The following is a 21,542-nucleotide window of genomic DNA, read 5'->3' as shown; positions in this document are numbered from 1 at the left end:
CCAGTTGTTTTGAGCATCTCCCACTAGTACGAGATGCCTGAGCAGACCAAGGAAATTATGTCTCCTGGCTGGTTTGGGAACAGGTGGCTGGGGACTTAGACTTCTGCCCCCCATGACCTGGCCATCGAAAAGTTGCGAAGGGATGGATGAATGGGGAGTTGTAGCTCTACTTACTGCAGTTCAAACTCTATGCCTTCTTTAACTCAGATATGACTCAGCTTAAAAGCATTTGGAGTAATGGTGGTCTAAGGGTGAAACCATATTCCTGTATTCTTCCCTAGTAAAAATACAATACTAAACCAAGTTCAGTCCTATATTCCTTCAAGTGTAAAGTATATCTGAATGCTAATATCGCTGATATTATGGAAGCTACTGCTCAAAAAATAAATGTAGAATTCAGTTTTAGCACATTACAGTTAGGGGGTTTTGAGGTTTTGGAAGATTCACTGTGGCAGCTGTTAGTGTCACAAGGTGGTCACAAAGTGACTAATGTTTAACAAGTGAGTATGTTGATTTTAAATCTCCAGAGTAACACTCAAACACGCCCTACTTTAACATACTGTACCTCAGGAAAGGTGACTAAAATCTCTTATCTTTTATCTTTTGCGCAAAATCATTAAACCAGACCTGAAGACAGATATTGAGTGCACAGTGCTGACCTTTTGGAGTTTTTGATAATGCCCAACAAAGCCCAGGAGGTATGTCTAATCTGCTTTCTTCTGCACTTTTGCGCAGATCATTTATACTAGATCGTTTTTCTCAATGGAATCCCCCTCCCCTCTTTTTTATTTTTTTTTGCCTACAGGATGCTGTGATCAATCTAAAGACGCTGCAGGAGATTTCCAGGCAGCTTGGTTTTGAGTGGACAGTTTTGGCATATGAGCTTGGCTTCAACAGAACTGAGATAGGACGCTTCCACGCCAGCTCTACAGAGAAGAGTGTCCAGGCCAAGGCCATGCTGGAAAGCTGGTAAAGTCTGTGTGTATACTTTTGAAAGTAGCATGTGCTTTGTTTAGAAACTGGTGTTTCTAAATCAAAAGGCAACATCTGTTTATCTTAGCAGTGTTTAGTCCAATTTTATACGTCATCTGAAATCATTGTAGTCTTAAGAAATTGAAGCAGATGCCCAGCAATCTCATGTGAGAAACTTAAATAACTTATTTGTGTTTTATCATGGTCACTTGGGCTCTCTAGACACTCTGTCACTTTTATACAGTTCTTTTTTTTTTGGCTTTTGAAGTGAATTTCTCTTCTTTCCATGAAATACTTTTTAGAGGTCCCTCTTTATTTGCAGGTACGAGAAGTCATGGGACAAGCCAAATAAGACCAAGCTGCTGCAAGACGGACTGGAACGAGCTGGCAGACGGGACCTGGCTGAGAGACTGCATTGCCTTCACTGGGGTCACCAGAAACTGAGTCAAAGGGTGGAGCTTCCCTCTGCCTTCCCCTTCCTCATCACAGTCCACAGGACCATCGACAACCGAGACGCACTACGTAAAATCAACGACCTAAGTCGTAGATTCACTTAAACCTGGGTGAAAACGCAAGTAGCTGTGGCTATGTCTGTAATTTGTGTTCTACATGTGCATATGTGATACTACAAAGAAGCAAATGGACTCAGAGTCAATTAACCAACAAATCATGATATATGCTACTTTTTGTAGTGCAAGAAATTAAAGCTTTGCAATAAGGATAAAGGCTGTCTTTGGAATCCTAAATAAACTTTTGATTTCAAAAAGTTTATTTATTTTAATTGATGTACAAACGACAAAGGTCAAGACAGTTTATGTGGATCAACTGTGTATATATGTTGTTATAGTTGGCTACAAAGAGCACAGGTGTAAATGGAAAAGTCTGTAGTAAGGTATGGCTGATGGGACCATTTTAAGGAGAGATAATTATTGGTGGATATGTATACTGCATTTAAACAAACATCTGACCATAAAGGGCCAATATGCACATGTGGCTGAATGATGCATATACTAAACTGCAGTGCAAGGGACATGATTTTTTAATGATGGTATGAATCCATATATTTCATATTTTTTATGCATAGTGTCTGGCTGTCACATATACCACAGAGAAGAAGCTCTAATGTGTTACAGCAAATCAAATAAATAGCCCATGCCAGACTATAGAGACTTCAGTATTAATCATAAATGGGGTTTGGGGAGTTATTAAGCATTAAATTAAAATATTATAGTTTTATAGTGGCAATATGTGCTGGACAACTATCTAACTGAGAGCAGGGACTCATAAAACACATTTATTGATTCACGCTGAGAGTTGGATGAAAGGATGACACCACAGATGATGATACCGCCTTCACCTCAGCTTAATAATCTATTATCTATTTTTAGAATTTAGTTTACTAAACTTCTATTAGTTAGTTTATTAACTAATTAACACACACACACACACGTAGAAAAATATTTAGTATACACATCCAGAAATGCATATACTATTATATATTGTACATATATTTATTAGTTTCAGATGTAGCCATTCTTGTATTTTGCTTGTTTACATTATTGTATTTTGCACAACTCTGTTGCTTGTGAAGCTCGCACACAAGAATTTCACTCACATGTGCTGTACCAATGTACCTGCACATGTGATGTGACAATAAAAGTGATTTGATTTGATTTGATTTGATTATTATCTGAGGACAAAATGTAAAATTTGACTGTAAAAGGATTACATTAATAATTTTGCTTAAAGGCAGTAAGGACTGAGACCACGTGAGCAATTAGAAATAATACATAAGGATTAATTGAAGATATGGTAATGATATAAAAATGAAATAACACAATTACATAAAAATACAAATAAACATATAAGAAATATAGATATATTAAGATTATTACAAAATAGTATTAGTTTCTAAAAATATATATATAACACAATTATATAAAAATACAAGTAAACACAAAAGACATAGAGGTCCATTGTTTAATTTCCAGAATTATCCGCTTTAGCAAAGGGGAAAGTAGTGGGAGGAACCATATTATGTTCCAATCAATCAAATTCAGTTGACCCAGTTGCACAAACCAATCAGAGGGCACTCTTTTTTAAGCAAGGTTGTATGAGTGCGCAACGAGCCAGTGTGGAAGTTAATCAAAGAAGCCTTCAAAATAAGATTTTTTAAATTTGTTTAATTTGATTTAAAATACTAATTTGCGTATTTTAAAATGAGATTCGTGGTCAAAATAGAATATTAAAACCCACCCAGAGCGTATAGCACTGCTTAAAAAGATGAACTAAAAGAACGCGCGATATCTATACGTACAACTGTACTTTATTGTGGAAGTTCTTCTCGGAATATGTAGCTCAAAACCTGGCCGTGTTGACGTTTGTGCCAGCTGCTACACTCAAAACAGAAAACAGCAACGAGGAGGAATTTAGTGAAAATGAACGTTATCGGTAAAGCAGCTCCTTGGAAGTGGTGTGCGGGTCTTTTTCTACTTTGACCGTGACATTATGCTCATTTACAGGCCGACAGCTGCCGGATTTCAGACATCCCGGCGACCGTTCAGCTGTTAAATCGCTGTTGCATTTATCCACACTGCTTATGTTTGATTTTCACGTGTAAACGGACGTGTCATTATCAGAGCTCGGGGAACTTGGCGTTACCGAGCATGTTTACCGCGTCACACGGTGCTTTTTGAAACACTGGCCGACGTGAAATAGCTAACTAATCGCTTAAGTTGCAACAATGGCCTCGGCGCTGAGTTGCTTCAGTGGTCCCGAGGTGCTGGAGGACGCCAATCACGCTCGGGGTTTGATGAACGGGTTGAAGTTGCTTTACGATTGCCGGCTGCTCGGGGACGTTACTATCGGAGTTGAGTATGAAGAGGAGTCTTTGGAGCACAGCGGCAACCCCACCAGAGGTGCCATCGACCAACTTTTCTTCTGCAGCCGCAACGTCCTGGCAGCTGCTAGCCCCTACTTCAAAGGCATGTTCACCGGTGGGTTAAACGAGAGCGTGCAGGAAACTGTGGTCATCCGTGGGGTCGATCCTGAGTCTATGTCCGTCATCATCGATTACTGCTACACGGGCAGGGTGACCATCACGGAGAGTAACGTGCAGAGGCTGTATGCAGCGGCCAACATGCTCCAGCTGGAGTACATCAGGAAAGCTTGCTCCAGTTTCATGACAAGGAGACTGGACTTGTCTAACTGTGTGGGGGTACTGAAATTTGCTGACACCTATGATAACCCCGAGCTGAAGGAGAATGCGCAAGCTTTCATTGCCAGGAACTTCGGCCTGGTGTGTAATGGGGGGGATCTTTGCGAGCTGGACCTGAAGCAGCTGAAGGAGTTGCTGTCTCTGGACACCCTGGATGTGGATTGTGAGAAGAAGGTGTGCTCGGCTGCTCTGCAGTGGATCGAGGTGAACGCAGCACAGAAAAAAGAGGATGCGCTGCAAGCACTAAAGTGTGTCCGCTGGAACTTGTTCACTGAGAAGGACAAGTGTTACCTGGAGAGCCTCATGGCAAGGCCTTTCATTGAGAAATACCTGGCATCATTTTTTAACAAGTCCCCCGAGGACGGCTGTGTCATGTCTGCTACTCTGGATGTGCCAAAACACAGAATAGGTGTGAGCGCAAAAGAGATGATCCTCTTCTTTGGCCTACCTAATGACAACATAATGTGCTGCGACCCATACTCGGAGGACCTGTACTTCATGGCCCCTCCTTTAGAGGATCTGAGCAGTCAGGATTACAAACGCTCCACCATGGAGTCCTTAATCGCCTGTGCCACCCCTGAAAACAACTTGTACTTGGCGTCCCACCTCTCGAAACACTTCTGGCTTTACAACCCTGTGCTCAACAGCTGGCAGGAGTTGGCAGAGAGGCCACTGGGCAGAATACATTCTGGAATGGGCTACCTCAACGGGCATGTGTACCTTCTGGGAGGAAGAAACCCGGTGACGGATGCCAGACTGAAGGAGGTGGAGTGTTACAGCGTCCAGAGGAACCAGTGGACGTTTGTGGCTCCTCTGCCTCATTCTCTGGGTAAAATGCAGGTGGTAGCCCTACATGACCACTTGTACGTGGTGAACAAAAGGCGAATGCTTTGCTACGATCCCAAGAGGAACCGCTGGCGCCACTGTGGGTCGCTGAGGCGAGACAAGCTTCACAAGGCCTGTGTGTTCCAGGACCAGATTGTCTGTGTGTGCGACATCCCTGTGGTGAAAGCCTACAGCCCCACTAGGGGTGAGTGGAAGAGGCTCGGCGACATTCCCATCGACAGCCGAGCTCTAAATTATCAGGTGATCCAACACAACGGCAAGCTGCTCCTCCTCACTCAGACTTTACTGCAGCACAACAAGAACAGAGTCCTCATCCACGAGTACGACCCGGCCAGGGACACGTGGAAGAATATCATGGCGGTGTACGTGTCCACGCTGGGGCCCGTATGTGTTTCAACGCGTGTTTACCCAGCGTGCCTTAGCTCTGCCCACAGCTTCTCCACAGAGGAGGACGATGACAGTGGCTCCAGTGCAGACTGGGATTTTGATGGGCTGACAGATGCAGATTCAGACTCTGGCAGCTCTAGCTCATTCTCTGATGAGAACTGGTAGTGAAGTGTGTTGCAGTGTCAAAATTAATTAAATTATTGGGTTTTTACAGGTTGGTTTTGTCTAACGGGGAGCATTGAAGTATTTATTCAGTGTTAAAACAGTCAGGAGAAGCACAGGTTGTTAAAAAAATATTTTCATACGTGTGATCAGTAATGTTAATATTGGGATGCATAAAACCAGAGAAAATGTTTACTGTGCCTCTTTCACAGCATTTCTGCTGGGCAAATACAGGGGTTACTAATTGGGAATAATTGCAATAATTGCTGGAACTGAGCCTTCACTTAACGCTGTTACTTCCAACCTTGCTTTTCCTGGTTCAAAAATGTCAGAGAATCTGTGGGACTACACTTGATCCATGTGGAAACAGAGTGTCAGTGAAAGTGCAAGTGAAACAAAAGTTTAAGGAGTAGAAAAGGGGAAAAAAAAAAGATGGATTAGCAGTAGTGCTTTGCGTCTTTTGCGTGCAACACCTAAAGGTTTCACATGGATGCCACATCTGTAATGCTTTCGTCACATGCTTCCTGAGGCCCTTCTCTCCTAGCTCGTAGAGCCTGTGAGAGATTTGTCCACGTCAAACTCGAGCTGAGATATTCGAGTGATGTCGCTTGACAAAGCTGTACCAGAGAGCTACAGAAGAACCTAAAGCTCTACGAATGTGCCCACTAGTACTCCTAAGTGGAGAGCCGCTGTTAAGCTTTAACATTATGTTACATGAAGAGTTATTTGGGTAAGCCTTTTCTCTTTAGAGTGAATAAATGAGCATGCAAGCTTAAGATCAGCGTGAAATCATGGCTTGAGTGTTTGTCATATCAGACATCTCAAGTGCCTCTTGTTTATGACTATGAACGAACTGGTTATGAACTGGGCTTTAAAATTTATGGTCCTTTTTATGTAGTTGATGCACACAGCGACATCACACACACACACGGGCGGTGCTCCAAAAACTGCTGCGTGAAGTCTAGGAGCCAATGTACTGTACACTCTCTCAGGTTTAGCCCATTTGCGATGACAGAGGTTCCTTTTTAGATGTAGTGCGATCACAATGTTTTGGTGACAAATGGTTTTGTTTGAAATCACAGAGTGTATGTGTGTGTTTTCTTATCTATACTTTATTTTTAATGTGTGTGTTGCAACAGTTTTTTTGGGGGGGAGGGGTTTTGAGTATTGCTTGGGTGTGATGATTTATCTGCTTGCCAGAAGACTGCAGAGAAGCCATTGTCCCAGCCAAGCAACCCCTACGCTATTTGCACTTACTGAGATAAATGGTGGAGATAAAATATTACATATCCTCATCAGCAGAATAATGAATCACACAAAAACAATGACCATAAAGTTGAGTCAGCACCTCTGAAAACACTGAAGAGTATAATCATGAGTGACTCTTAGTCAGGGGTTTTTATCAAGCAGTTTTGGGAGTAAAGGGGGAGGAACTGTGGGTAATGACATGCAGCGAAGGCATGGTAGAAATAGAGCTGCTGGTTCCAGAGCTGGGTTTACAAAATAAACTGTTAAAATAGTGGAGTCCCGACTGTCTCTGATGAATAATGAAGTTTCTTGAAGTAGATGGGGTGCTTGGCTGTGGATTATAAAGCTGTTTTTGGTAAATGTGTCAAATAAACATCAGTGTATGCTGCAGAGTTACAAGTGTGTGTAGTGCTGAGTTTTACAGAAGTCGTATTTATTGCCACTGCGTGGTGAAACTGGAAGGTTTGGGTTCTGAAGAGTGTTCTTGTGAGTATTGTGAGTTTAATATGGTGCAAAACAGAAACATGGTTCTAATTCTAGGAGGATTGAGTTTTAATAGAAAAATGTGTCATTAATGAAACTAATGGTAATACTTTTTTTTTATGAGACATTCATGATGTGTTGACTGATTGAATTGCTACAGAAAAGCAGAATGATTTTTTTTTTTTTAAATAAAAAATCTTATGTTTGTATTTATTTGAGACTGTCTCTGTTTAATGGATTTCCATTGTTAGATGTTCTCTTTGTTTTGTAAGTTGTACAAATTTGTATGAGGTTAATATATTTGTGCTCTTGGAGGATACCTACTGAAGTGTTTGTGGTTGAGTGATATGTCTGTATGTAAATAAGTATAATAGCATACATGATTTTAAAAATAAAAATTTATAGATTTAAAAAAACTTTTCTGAAATATTTTGTACTGACTGTGCTGAAGTCTTGATCCACCCCTCATTTCTTTTTTCCAAGTAGTTAGACTTTCTAGTCTCTTTTTTTTTTGTAAGTGTTTTTTCTAAGAAATAGCGGAGGGTGGGTTGTTGCTGTTCCTTGAAGGCAAATCGGGATTGGAGAGACTGGCTGCCATGAGGTCATTCTCAAGGAGAGGAAACAGAAAAAAAATCGACACAACTGTGCTGTCATTTTTGTGTATGGCCAAATGACATAAAACCTGGACTGAAAATCTGTGTCTTGCGAAGTGATGGATCCAAATTTGACATTTCTCACTCAAGTCATCATAAATATTTACAGAGGAGATCAGGAGAGAGGTATGACAGTGAGCATCTACATGCATCTCCAAAACACAGTGGAGGCTCTAAACTGGGGCTGTACTTCAGCCAGCGGTGTTGGGGGTCTAGTCAAAACTCATGAAAGTAATTATGACTGCAGTAAAGCACCATCAGATTTTTATTGGAAAGTATCTGAAATACTGACTTTCAGACTTGAATTCGTCTATTTTTTTATTTTTATTTTACCACTTATTCAATTCAAAATAGGATACAACCCCCCCCCGAATAATTCAAAAGAAAGGAAAGGGGAAAATAATCTCTAACCATATTCCACGTTACATTTTTTAATTGTTCTTTTCCTCTAGCAAGTTCTCTATCGGATCTCTACAGAATAATGTGTACAGCTAAATAACACAAGAATTTGATGAATTGCTTGTATTCTGCACGTAGCCTACAGCTACATTTAAGTACATAGGTTCAAAGGTACTCTCCTTTGGAGTCTCGCGATATTTCAGAGCTGTAGCGCCGTCCAGACCGCGAGAAGATGAGCAATGGCAATAGAAAACAAACCTGGGGAGGAATTTGACACAATTTTCAGTCGAAACGATTCCCTGGAGCTCTCCTCTCACCACGAATACGACACTACACACGCTCGGATTTTCAAGATAATAGTAATAGGAGACTCAAATGTGGGGAAGACGTGTTTGACCTACCGGTTCTGCGGGGGCACTTTCCTGAAAAACCCTGAGGCAACTATCGGGGTCGATTTCAGAGAGAGGACGCTGGAGCTGGACGGAGAGAGTATCAAGGTGAGAAGTCCTACATTTCAAGAAAGGCACACGGCAGATACCTGTGAACGTTCACTGTTTTTTTTGGCTATGTTAGGTTTATAGGTCAGCTCACAGAGCCTGACCTGGAGTCTGTTTTCAGCCTGTAGGCATGTGATGGAGCTTACTTTGACCAGTTGTTAAAATGAAGGCTTTGTCACCCCTATGAGGCCATTGTCATTGTTCACAAGAAAGGGAATAACGAAACTTGGTGTAAAGCCAGTTCATAGTCATTTCTGTTCTTCCACATATAAGTGTTTATCTTCATTCTATCCTCATTTGCCTGGAGATTTCCCCCCTTTTTACGAGCTTCCAGTCAAAGTGAAACAGATCATGCCCCAGTCTGATGAAGTGATCCAGATGCAACACAATAACAGGTCACCCAAGTAGATTTTTAATAGTTTTTCCCGCAAATTTAAACCCATTTTTTGGAGATGCTGTCAAAAAAGGTCTATTTTGGAGCACTTTCCACAGCAGACAATTTGACTCATCACAGTGGGAACATGCAGTCTATAATAATGACACTAATGTTAGCTCTGTCTGTCGGTGTTTCAGTAAACCATGACAGTGAGTGAGTAAAAGGCAGTGAGCCAGGATGCACATTACCCGATTGCCGATAAAAGGAATTCAGCCATCTCTGGTTTAATAATTTAAACTTCAGGTTCTCCTTCTGTAAGATGCCCAAGTGTCTGCTGCAAAAATGCCCTAACTATCCTAACTTAACCAACATTTGTTTGAGCAAGTGCAAAAATCCAGTCTGTGGTGATAATGTATAGCTTATTCTGCTGTGCAGTATCCTTCCATTGTTTCCCTGAAGCTGCTAAAACTTTGTTTTGAAAAAAAAAATCAAGATGCATCATGCTGAATCATTAAGAAAAAACCAGTATTTAACTCTGCAGAAATAGAGATGTATATTTACACACACACACATAAAGCATATGTAGTAAGAACAAACGTTGAAGGTTGGAGCTGAGCAGCATAAACAAAATAGGGAAGCTGGAATGACGCTTTGCTGCCTCCTATAGTTCAATAGGAGGCTGGCAAAAGCACAAATATAAAATAACACTGGCCATATGCTTTAAATAGGACTCTGTGGCATCATTTTTTTCTGCTGTGCTAGTTACAGATTTGGGACACAGCAGGTCAGGAGCGCTTCAGGAAGAGCATGGTGGAGCACTACTACCGCAGCGTCCACGCTGTCATCTTTGTGTACGACGTGACCAGCCTTTCTTCCTTCGAGAGCATCCCCGAGTGGATTCAGGAGTGTAGCCGGCACTCCGTGGGGCCCCTTGTGCCCCGCATCATGGTAGGAAACAAGTGTGACCTGAGGGACCGCCGGGAGGTTCCCACATCAGCCGCACAGTGTCTCGCTGACAGCTACAACTTCCCACTGTTTGAGACTTCAGCCAAGGACCCATCTGAGAAGGAAAACGTGGATGCTATCTTTCTGACTTTAGCTTACAGACTGAAGAGCCACAAACCCCTGAGACTAAAGCAACCCAGTGAGAGCAATTTGAGGCAAATGTGGAACCAGAGAGAGCGGGAAGCAGCAACTTGTCAATGCTGAGGTCACCTACATCCTCCATGGATGTACTTGGATTATTTAATACTATAATGGCAGTCCTTCAGGAGTGTGCTGAGAAAAGCAGATTTCAACAACACGAGGCTTAAAATTTACAAAGCACTCTCAAATCAGTTAGCTAGAAATGATAGAAGCTTGGCAAGATTTTACAATTTTCCCTGCCTGGTATGAGGCACAGCTAAATTAAATAAACAAGTCCGTAAAATGCATGAATGCATATGGAGGTATGCTGAGTATTTGTAGCCCAAACTGCACTTCGATCGCCGAGTCTGCAAACTGAAGATTGCAGAGCGCACTTTAGTGGATGCATGATCATAAATGATATGCAGCCGTCGTCAGTACAGCAACATTACTGCACTACAATGTATCTGCAGCTCTCAATGCAATTAAAAGACAAACTTAATGAAGAGAAAATTTGATTTTTTTTGTGTGTGTGTAAAGGGACCAATAAGATATGCTGATACTGTGACAAACACTGCAATTGTGCAATTGCAATTGAAGTGATATTTTAGTTCTTAAAAGTGCAGTGTGAGACTTGGTGCTGTTATTGAATGTATTTGTGTCAGCTCATGCACATGGAGAGCTGTCTGGAAAGAAAGCTCAAGAACACAAGGGATAAAATATAGCTGCTCCACATAGTTCACTTGAAAAGCATGCCGAAAAAGAAACTCAGTGGATCTGAGGAAAAACACCACAGCTGACTGTTTCATTTGTTGCATGTATACAATAATAATAATACACTGTACAGATGCAAATCAATAAAAGTGGTTGTTTCAGTGTCATCTTTTCTGAATGTTTCTGGTGTTGTTTGCCACTCGAAGTGTAATGTCACTGCTCTGTCAGTTATTGCTTCACAGCAATTATTTTTCATTTTAATTCATGACCTGTAGACAATCTAGATCCACTTTAATTTCTGCTAAGGAAAAAAAAGTCTCACTTAATCACCTGAAAAGGATCGTGTTACATGATTAAAAGTTCCAAAACTACAGCTACAAGCTTTGTAGTGAAATTAAAGACGATATCTTGCAGTATTTGACACGTTAGCGGCGACCAGTGGCAGACTTGTGCACGACATAGTTCTTGATAAATTAGCGAAAACATGTAAAATGGCAAATCCGTCACTTGTAGCTAATTTTGTAGTTATACATAGAATACATCTAACACATTTAGGCCTTACTAGGTTAGATTAATACGATCACAGGTCGGCAGCTGAGTTGCTTTCATCGGCGACGTCTAGGGTGTCACATTTACCAGCCTGCAGCAAATCCGTGAAAGCAGCACGGCAAAAAGCTGTTTGTATTCCTCGCGCGGCGTCTCTCCGCGGCCATGGTAACACTGTCCTCAATGCTGGACATCTGATTAAAAACATACAAGCGAGGGCTTTTCATACAGGTATGAGATTTTTTTTTCTGTGAACACGCAATTAAAATTTAATTTAGCTCGTCGTGAGTGTTTTTGTCTACGGGAAATTTGAACGCAAGCTGGGAGGATTAAGTACCGTTTGGGTTATTGGCACAGGATTCGTTTTGTTTTCTCGTCTGTGGCCTAGTAGCAAGCTAGCAAAGGGCTAACGCCGGTAATATTATAGGGTGTGTTAAAAAAGAAGCTGATTTGAACAGAGGTTTCATTTAGTAATCAGGTAAAGCGCCCCGGGCAAATGTGTTCATTCAAAACCGACATCAGCTAGCTTAACTAACGTGCTTTACCGGGTGTAGCCGTTTCTGAGTTATCTGATGGGCAGCCGACATTCAAGGAGCTGCCCCATCTTGTTATGAGATTCGGTTATAATGAGGACACTTAATAATAATAATAATAATAAAAGGAAGAAAATGTGGAGGCTTTAGATTGAAACACTGAACTAGCATTAACCTTTGAACTCTTACTGTTTCACTAATCAGGTCATGCAATTGCTTGTTTCTTTTTTCCATGTAGCTGTTATAAAGCATGAATCTTGCAGAAATATGTGACAACGCCAAGAAGGGCCGTGAGTACGCCTTGCTTGGGAACTATGACTCCTCCATTGTGTACTACCAGGGCGTCATTCAACAGATCCACAAGCACTGTCAGTCCCTCAGAGACCCTGCACTTATAGTCAGATGGCAACAGGTGAGTCCCCTGGTATATTAGTTACTGAACCTGAGACTTCAGTTCAACTGTACGTAGGACTTAATCCTGGATGAAAAGCTTTCCTTTGATGTCAAAGGCTGTTTTTTTTTTTGTTTGTTTGTTTTTTTGTTTAAGGTGCATTATTTTAAGAAAGTTTTCATTTGTGTAATTTCTCATGTTTGTTCCGATCTATTAGCTTGGTCGTCTCTGGTGGACAAAACACATGTAAAAGCATTCTGTAATGTTGCTGGTGTAAATGCAGAGACATTGTAAGAGAGAAGCACGGCAGTCAAAGAATCCTGAATTTAAAACTAACTACCCAAATTGTTACACACACACACACACGCACGTGTATGTGTGTGTGTACATATATATATATATATATATATATATATATATATATATATATATATATATATATATATATGACGTGTGTGTGTGTATATTGTGTTTTACGCCCTGCTTCATGAAGGAGTTTTTTTTTGTTTTGTTTTTTTTGGCCTAACATTGTGCATTGTTTCGTTTTTGGGTTTTTTTGTATGTTTTTGTTAGTTCAGCTGCTGTATTTTCAGCTGGATGGTCAGTGATGCAGTGCACCTCTTCCCTTTGTTTCCAGCTTAGTAAGGAACTGACTGAGGAGTACGAGCAAGTGAAAAGTATCATGGCAACGCTGGAGAGCTTTAAGTTAGAGAAGCCGACTGACATCCAAGCCCTGCAGCCAGAGGAGAGACTAGAAGATCCAGCTGTGTGGCCCCCTCCCATCCCTGCAGAGCACAGGTGTGTGGATGTGTTGGAGCTACGTTTTTAGCTTCATGGATTTTTTTTCTTCTTTTCCTGCGGTCAGTTAAAATAAATAAGTGAAGTTTTGAAAATGTGAGCCAGCAAACATATTTAGCGTTATAGTAAGCATGTCACACTGTGATCTAAAAAGGTTTGGGTTATAATTTTGTTTTAAACTATTCTCCAATCTCACCCATTATTAAACTAAATGCTCAGTGCAGTGTCTTAGCCTCACTTCCTAAATTCTGGAGGAAAAATTTTATTATTTTGAGTCCATTAATATATATAATATATATATAATACATATAATACCAGGAAAGCTTAGAAAGATTCTTGCAGACTGCTATCTTTTTGTCAGTTCTCTCTTTTGTTCTTTTCATGTTGAGTTTAAAACAACAAAAACACAAAATATGGACTTTTCCCCTTTAACTGCAGATTACAAATGCTTTCTTAGTGACAAACTATATCTGTATTTAACTTACTGTACATCAGTTTTGACAGAGATGATTGTTACTGATGCTACCCAGAAACTCTGTGGAACACAACATCTCCATAAGGAAGCGCTCTTTAAAGTACAAAGAGACATATTTTGCATAATCACTTTCATCTCTACAAGCACAATGTGCCTCTGCAGAAAAGTAGCAGAGCTCGTTTATAACTAATGCTCTAAAGGAACTTTTGGTAAACCGATGGGAACCTGTGGTTGATGGCTCTCTATGTAGGTGTGTCCTATTATTATCACACTATTATCCATTAGTATATTCCTGCGCGTGTGTCTCTGTAGGAATCCTGTTCCAATAAAGCGGCCCAACAGTGGAGTGAAGCAGCAGAGGAAAGAGTCCCCTGGCCTGCAGCATCGAGGGGCAGGGCCGGGAGGCCGTGCTCAGGCCAATGCTAAAGCAGACCGGCCGGGATTCACAAAATGCAAAGATGATAAGGTTCAGACTCCAGCTGTGTCATGGTTTAGTGAACATATTGATAAATAGGAAATGAGTAAGTCTGTGCTCCAAACACATCAGGTTTTTGTTCTGTTTCTTTTCCACCTTTTTGTCTCCATCAGGGAAAGAAAGGGGGAGATGTGCCGGGGGATGAAGGGCATAAGAAGTTTGATGGCACAGGATATGACAGTGACCTAGTGGATTCGCTGGAGAGAGATATTGTGTCCCGTAACCCTAACGTGCACTGGTATGGAAGTATCCTCTGATACTTATATAATACTTCTCAGGTTCTGCAACGAGGACACATTTCAACAGTGCTGCTGGCTAATTACTTTGGTAAACTGCAGGAATGACATTGCTGATTTGGAAGATGCTAAGAAGCTCTTGAGAGAAGCAGTGGTGTTGCCGATGTGGATGCCTGATTTCTTTAAGGGCATTCGCCGCCCTTGGAAGGTACACACACATACACACACACACCTGTGATTTTTCACATATTCTCTACATGCAAACTTTATCTAGTTCCTTACTGGGGGTTTTAAAAAATGAGCGAGTAATTGCAGAAGTATATAAAGATGTTTTTCAGCTGTGAGATACTCACTTTGTTCAGTAGCACACCTACCATTTTGAGTATCTTGCAGCATGTTGCACCAGCTACATCAAAGTTTGAGCGTTAAGGTCAACACCAACTTCTACATCAAGACTAGTTAGCTTCACACTAAATCTAGTACTTTATTCAAGTGCGCCATTTCTGTTGACACTATCACTGTCAACTCAAGTCAGCCTCAGTTCGGTTCTGCAGACTTTTGTTTTATCTTGCTCCTTTCTGTCCACGTGTTTCCAAACGTTCCTGTATAATTTCCTAAAAAAATATCATCTCATTGTATCTGATCCTGTGAGATTTGGCCTCATGCAGCACATTTCTCTCTCTCACTTGACTAATTAAAATGTCAAACTTATCATTTCTCTTCTAACGTTAACAACTCTGCCGTGGGATAAAAGATTCCACCAACAACTTAACAGTTCCAAGTAAATACAGCATAAAATCACGTTGAAGGCGTTCACAGTCAACATGTGCTTATTTTAAATAAAGACAATAAATAATAATATTTTGGCTCGCCTAACAGTAACATTAACAGTAAATGTTAAACAAGTCGTGCCTGTTCAGAATCAGAAAGTGACGCCTTCCTTTATATTTCTGTCTTGTGTTCATGCATGCAAATTTCCATAAAGTCGAGGTTCAGCGAGTGGAGAGGGAGAGCACGCTAACACAGAGAGCTTGAGAAACATCACAAAAAACCATTAAATAATCAAATAGTTTTCATTTGTGAAAACTTCTGCCTCAAATAAATGACTGATGAGGAAGATGAAGACACATTTTAAGAATAAGAACCAGTCTGCAAATGTCATTTGATAAAATGGAACAACTTGCATATGTAATGTCATTCATATTATCTCTAAACAGGTAACATCTACCAATACACTGCAGAATGCAGTTGGCTAAATTCAGAAAGAGCAGTAAGCTTCGGAGATTGGCTGATCACGTAGCCTGATCACAAGTAAAATGCGGCAACTAAAATATTTTTACAAAGTCAAAGTCTCCACAGACTCCACAGAGATGGGAGGCTTCTTCTGCATCAGCCTCGTTTAAACTTTCATCATGTGAGACTGCTTCCCCTGAGGCCCAACCATGTGAGGGTTAATACTTTATGGGGGGAGTTATAGCAGCACAATGCTTTTCATTTGTCTTATATAGGCATGCATAATTAAAATTCTTCACTAACTTTAAATAGATGGATAGTCTTTCTTTTTCTTTTTTTAATCACTGAAGGTGAAGTAAAATTAAAGAGCGATAAGTCAGTTGCAGAGGAAAACAGGTCAATGGTTGTTTTCTCAGCACACAGGTGAGTGGAGGTATGTGTTTTGTTAGCACGCACATTTAGGTCTACGCAGTTCCGTTTTGTTCTGTGCTCTGCAGCACGTCTGAGTGTTTCTACTCCTAATGCAGGTGCACATACGCTCCCATCTGCTCCTGCTGAGATTCTGATCAATACCCACCGCAGTACTGTTTTATATTCCGAGTCGCTCGACTCAGTCCTGCAGTCAGCATAAGACACACTAGCCTAAATTGACTGAGGCATAAAAATTAAACTTCTTTAAAAGGAAATGGATTATGTCAGCCGTGCTTCCTTTTGTGGTTTCTGTAATCTCCGTAGCAAAAGGCGCCAAGCAGATATAGAAGTGTTAGACGGCGGAGTGGCAGCGATATTAAAAAATGGTTATAGAGGAGATTTAAATCAGGGTTTGACACTTTTGTTTAATATCACAGGCTTTTAAATAACATGCAATTATCCAGTCTCAAACAGGGATTACAGTCTACGGGAAGGCAATCCATTCACATTCAGACTAATATCCTATTCTCACAGGAGCGAGCTTTAGAGGTGCTGGTAAATGGATTTTTTTCTTTTCTTTTTTTTAACATCTGGACTGAGCTAGCCCCCTCCCCCCCAAATCTCCTGTGTGCTCAACTATCGTAATGTTTAACTTGGTATCGATCTTCTCATGTGAGTCTTGACAAGGCAGCCATTAAGTCTATTTCCCAGGAAGTTCTTAAAAGGAATGTGGGAGCCGCATACTGATATAACAACTGTTAATGGTCGTAGTGAACTGAATACTGATCTTCTGTGTTTGCAGCCTGATCCTTTCTCTGTGTGTGCGTGTTCATTTGTTTACTTGTTTAATGTTTTAAGATTGTGTGACATTTTGCTTTTTAGGGTGTATTAATGGTCGGCCCTCCAGGTACGGGGAAAACCATGTTAGCCAAAGCCGTGGCCACAGAATGTGGGACCACTTTCTTCAACGTGTCCTCCTCCACGTTGACCTCCAAATACAGGGGCGAGTCGGAAAAACTTGTCCGTCTGCTGTTTGAAATGGTGAGCGTGTGTGGAAATAAGCATTTGGGCCTATGGGCAAAATGCTGAACCCTTGCATTTTATCTCCTTCCCTGTGAGTGTGCGTGTATGTTTTTTGAATGGGTGAATCAAAGTGAAATTACGAAGCACTTTGGATAAAAGCAGCACAGAAGAATGCGGCCGCTTCCTATTTACATGTGTGTGCACTGCAGCGGAAAGGAAACTCACAATGCGAAACTTCTTCCTTCTCAGGCCCGATTTTATGCGCCAACGACCATCTTTATAGACGAGATCGACTCCATCTGTGGCAGGAGAGGAACATCTGATGAACACGAAGCCAGCCGCAGGGTCAAATCTGAACTTCTTATTCAGATGGATGGTTAGTGGATTAGAGAAATGGGTGAAGCTGTGCGCGGCTTGCTGTTACAGTTAATCAAGGATATTGCAAAAATTTGAATTAGAAGCAAACGGGACAGGTGTCATAATGCATTTGTCCCTTTGGCGCCTCATTACAGCTAAATGACTTTTTGAGATACTTTGAAACTGAATGTGTTGCGTAAACAAGCTGAAAATTTTGTTTTGTTGTTTTTTTTGCGAGCAGGTGTTGGGGGAGCCCTGGAGGGTGACGACCCCTCTAAGATGGTGATGGTCCTGGCTGCCACAAACTTCCCTTGGGACATTGATGAAGCTTTGCGACGACGGCTGGAAAAGCGGATCTACATCCCTCTGCCCTCAGGTGACCTCACCAGGCACAGGTCAAACAACACTGCAGCATCACTGAGAGTTAAAAACTGTCTAAATTCTTTCATCTTTAATAAAACGATCAGCATTGCTGCTTTACCAGGTGTAACTATAAAGTTTAACTTCCAGGCATCCATGAAAACAAAAGTTATTACATTTAACGGAGTTAGAAGTTAGCAGGAAGCTAGCGGAAGTTAGCTCGCTAGTTTCGCTAGTTACCTAAGCATGATATAGCATGTTCTGACGGAGAGATTTCTGAAAAAAATCAAACGTACAGCTCTGCTATCACTTCCAACATAAATGAAGACAGGAAACTAAACAGCAGTGACGTTTGTAGGGTTACTGAAGTTGGGCTAGCTGGTATATAATGATGTGCTACGTGATCGCTAGCGACACAGCTATGTTAGCATAACATAAACAGTGGAGCTGGAGGACGAACACTAACACTTTTCCACTTATAAAAGTTAACGTGAAGGTTCTTCATGGTTAGAGACAAATGCAATCGCATGGCAGGATGCTGTAAACGGACCAAACTTCAGTCAGGAGAACAACTGAGATAATCCATCCACAATACGAGGTTAGTCATTACTATACTGCAACAACATGGGAATAGAGCAGCTGCCAGAGAATTCAACATTAATCAATGGTACAGAAGTGGAGGAAGCAAGAAGAATGAGTTTAATAAAGTTTGATTTATCTGACTGCTTTGTTTCGCTTAATGTGCCTTATAATCCCGTGCACCTTATGGTCCGAAAAATGCGTACTGCACACTGCAGTTTAATGTTGCAAAGCACCTCTTTTTAACTTCAGTGGATATTATACATGGTTATGCTCAGGATATGTCAGCCCATTTCTACTGGAAATGCCTTTTGGTTAAACTTTCAGCAAGGAATTTGCATTTGCACTGTTAAATTTTTATAAAGCTTTAATGTACATAAAAACCAGCTTCTTGTTTAAGTGAAAATAAATGGAAGGTTGTCTTTTTGCGCTAGTAATGTTGTGGAGTTGTATTTTGTCTCGCATCAATTATATCGTCGGTTATATCGTTATCGCAAATTTTCAAATATATATCGTGATAAATATTTTTGGCCATATCGCCCTGCTCTACTTCTAATCATTGTTTTATGTGCCTCTCTAATGCTTTTCATTCCCATTTCTCCTTAACTGGTTTTCAGATGCATTGCCCTTAAATTAAAACAATTTTTGTGTGTATTTGGATGTAGCTGTTGGTCGTGTCGAGCTTCTAAGGATCAACCTGAGAGAGGTGGATTTGGCTACAGACGTAAATCTGGACCTCATTGCTGAGAAGATCGAGGGCTACTCTGGAGCAGACATCACCAACGTCTGCAGGTGTGCATGGTTTAGAAACTGATTATCAGTTTATGTTTCATGTTTTATATACAGAACACAGTAAAGCAAATGCTGCTTTGTGTTCTTTGTTTCAATATGCTCGTACCTAAACTATTAAAAGATTGTTATCACTGCACGTTACTGTTGGGGTAGCATGTAATAAGTGGTGAGATGGCAAACTGTTGCTGTGGAGCTAAAAACTTCTGATTGGCTCTGGGTCTTTAGCAGAGTTCCCAATTTGCGAGTGCTGTGTAAAACTAGACTTTGACTGATTTTATATTCTCCTAATTCACTTTATCCAGAGTGGCTTACGAATGCTGCTGTGCAATTTATCTTTTTTAAAAGCCTGAAGCAAGAGTAGTGCTGCTTCCTCAGTGATCGTCCTGCTAGCACACTGGAAGCTCAGGCTTTTTCCTCTCTGTTTTTCACAAGTACTGCCACAAAGCAGTTGTCGTGCTCAGCAGCCTCAACCTTACAGAGCTTTTGGAAAAACTCCTTCCGGGGTAGGGATTTTACCTTGCAATTTGAAAGGTGTGGGCCTTTATGTCTCTTCTTCTTGGTCAGTGGACAGTTAGGGTTATATCGCCACCTATTGCTTTGTCATGTTTTGTGGCCTGCACCTGCATGTAGACTAAATTTAAGTTACAAATCGTTGTCTTTTTAGTAAACCTCCAATTTTTGAATCACTGTGGTACTTTAATCTGGCCCTGAGAAAAAATAATTTTATCTAATTCATAACTGCAATGCCTTCTTTTAGTACCTTTCCATATAAATACCAATCAACTCAGGAACACAGGCTGCTAGTAATTTGCTTCATCTCTACCTAAATGTATAACTCTGTTATTACTTGCTAAATAAGCAAATTATGCAAAGAGTAACTGCACACACGATAATGATAATTTGACTGTCAGATCATGAGGTCACGTCGTCCCTGTTGTGTTTTTATCAGCTCTGTCTCTTCAAACACGCAGCACTGTTTTGATTGTAGTGCAGTGTAGCAGTTTTTTTAGTGTAAGACTTTTATCCTCACTGTCCTGTCCTTGATGTGGGGATCCTTTCTGCTGTAGCACTGCCAGGAATGGCAGGCATTTCATGCATCCAAAGCTGTCTCTGCTCATCTCTCCCTCACATTGTTTCATTGACCTTGGATGCATGCTCATTGTCCAACATACAGCATAGCCTGCAGGATTTCATCACAGCTCAGGTACAATCCTTTCTGACAGGGCTAAAACACAGCAAATGTGTAATTTAAAACAGTGCAATTATGTTTGGCGTGCCAAGACTAACTGTCTTCTGTCTGCCTCTGTCCACTCCCTGCTTGTTTCTTTACACATACGTCAGGGACGCCTCCATGATGGCGATGCGTCGTCGAATCCAAGGCCTGAGCCCCGAGGAGATCCGAGCTCTGTCCAAAGAAGAGCTGCAGATGCCCGTGACCATGGAGGACTTCACACTGACACTCAAGAAGATCTCAAAGTCTGTTTCTGCTGCAGACCTGGAAAAATACGAAGCCTGGATGGCTGAGTTCGGGTCAGTATAGAGATCGGTGGTAGGGATAGCTCAGTAGGTAAAGTGGTCGCCCCATGATCGGAAGGTCGGCGGTTCGAATCCACTTAACGGCTACCCTGAGGTACCCCTGAGCAAGGTACCGTCCCTACACACTGCTCCCCGGGCGCCTGCTTAGTGGGCTGCCCACTGCTTCACTGAGTGAATGGGTCAAATGCAGAGAAAAACAAGTAATTTCCCCATGGGGATCAATAAAGTATCCATTATTATTATTATTATTATTATTATTATTAGAGCCAGAGGGGCGAAAACCGTGAGAGGAGGACTGATAGCTTTGAAAATATTAAAGGCCTTGAAAAGCAGCAGTGGAGTGAGCGCTTGTATTTCAACAAGTCAGCACATCAGGAATCAGAAAGACTGGTGCCTTTTAGGGAACATGAAAAAGGTGGCTTCACCCCTGCAATTTCACTTGCTGTCCAGAACTGTGTTTGTAGAGATGTCAGTCATCCAGCCCACTCAGGTGACCCGATGAAGGCTGGGTAAACCTCTCACACTGGGAACTTTTATGTAAACTACCAGCTTAATACACACAGGGAATGTGCATAAGGTTTTATACATGAGACCTCATGCAAGAACAGTTTTACACTGCAGAGCTTTCAAGTCCAGCATCTAAGAACACCGTTTGAAACCGTGTACAGCTGTTTTCACACAAGACTCCCTGGAAAAAGTCGAGGGAATTAGATCTGAA

At 41.3% G+C, this 21,542-nt stretch overlaps 4 protein-coding genes across 6 annotated transcripts; all 4 read left to right on the top strand.

Moving 5' to 3' along the window:
• The first annotated feature begins 529 nt into the window (after nucleotides 1–529).
• LOC308409489 (uncharacterized protein) lies at nucleotides 530–2,709 on the top strand. The gene is made up of 3 exons (XM_080902287.1): nucleotides 530–698; nucleotides 806–969; nucleotides 1,295–2,709. Exons 1-3 carry the CDS (start codon nucleotides 678–680, stop codon nucleotides 1,527–1,529), a joined length of 420 nt encoding a protein of 139 aa, XP_080758413.1. The 5' UTR covers nucleotides 530–677; the 3' UTR covers nucleotides 1,530–2,709.
• Nucleotides 2,710–3,295: 586 nt separating this feature from the next.
• On the top strand, nucleotides 3,296–7,499 carry kbtbd7 (kelch repeat and BTB (POZ) domain containing 7). Its single transcript, XM_080902009.1, has one exon. It carries the CDS (start codon nucleotides 3,716–3,718, stop codon nucleotides 5,585–5,587), a length of 1,872 nt encoding a protein of 623 aa, XP_080758135.1. The 5' UTR covers nucleotides 3,296–3,715; the 3' UTR covers nucleotides 5,588–7,499.
• A 1,084-nt stretch (nucleotides 7,500–8,583) lies between these two features.
• Nucleotides 8,584–11,264, top strand: LOC308410056 (ras-related protein Rab-33B). 2 transcript variants are annotated; one of them, XM_080903145.1, is made up of 2 exons: nucleotides 8,584–8,864; nucleotides 10,009–11,264. In XM_080903145.1, the coding sequence occupies exons 1-2, from the start codon at nucleotides 8,607–8,609 to the stop codon at nucleotides 10,447–10,449; spliced, it is 699 nt and encodes a 232-aa protein (XP_080759271.1). In that variant the 5' UTR covers nucleotides 8,584–8,606; the 3' UTR covers nucleotides 10,450–11,264. The 2 variants fall into 2 exon arrangements, with proteins under 2 accessions (XP_080759271.1, XP_080759270.1); XM_080903144.1 differs by having other exon boundaries at nucleotides 10,003–11,263.
• Nucleotides 11,265–11,552: 288 nt separating this feature from the next.
• katnal1 (katanin p60 subunit A-like 1) lies at nucleotides 11,553–21,063 on the top strand. Of its 2 annotated transcripts, none has more exons than XM_080903952.1 (11): nucleotides 11,553–11,856; nucleotides 12,397–12,570; nucleotides 13,187–13,347; nucleotides 14,135–14,288; nucleotides 14,411–14,535; nucleotides 14,636–14,741; nucleotides 17,060–17,218; nucleotides 17,450–17,576; nucleotides 17,799–17,952; nucleotides 19,162–19,288; nucleotides 20,630–20,767. In XM_080903952.1, the coding sequence occupies exons 2-10, from the start codon at nucleotides 12,409–12,411 to the stop codon at nucleotides 19,241–19,243; spliced, it is 1,230 nt and encodes a 409-aa protein (XP_080760078.1). In that variant the 5' UTR covers nucleotides 11,553–11,856; nucleotides 12,397–12,408; the 3' UTR covers nucleotides 19,244–19,288; nucleotides 20,630–20,767. The 2 variants fall into 2 exon arrangements, with proteins under 2 accessions (XP_080760078.1, XP_080760077.1); XM_080903951.1 differs by having other exon boundaries at nucleotides 11,554–11,856; nucleotides 17,799–17,933; nucleotides 20,630–21,063.
• Nucleotides 21,064–21,542: the final 479 nt, after the last annotated feature.

The sequence above is a fragment of the Rhamphochromis sp. 'chilingali' genome (genome assembly GCF_963969265.1).
Source record: "Rhamphochromis sp. 'chilingali' genome assembly, chromosome: 14".
NCBI lineage: Eukaryota > Metazoa > Chordata > Actinopteri > Cichliformes > Cichlidae > Rhamphochromis > Rhamphochromis sp. 'chilingali'.
Note: the sequence above shows the minus strand (reverse complement) of the source record. Positions and strands in the feature narration are given on the sequence as shown.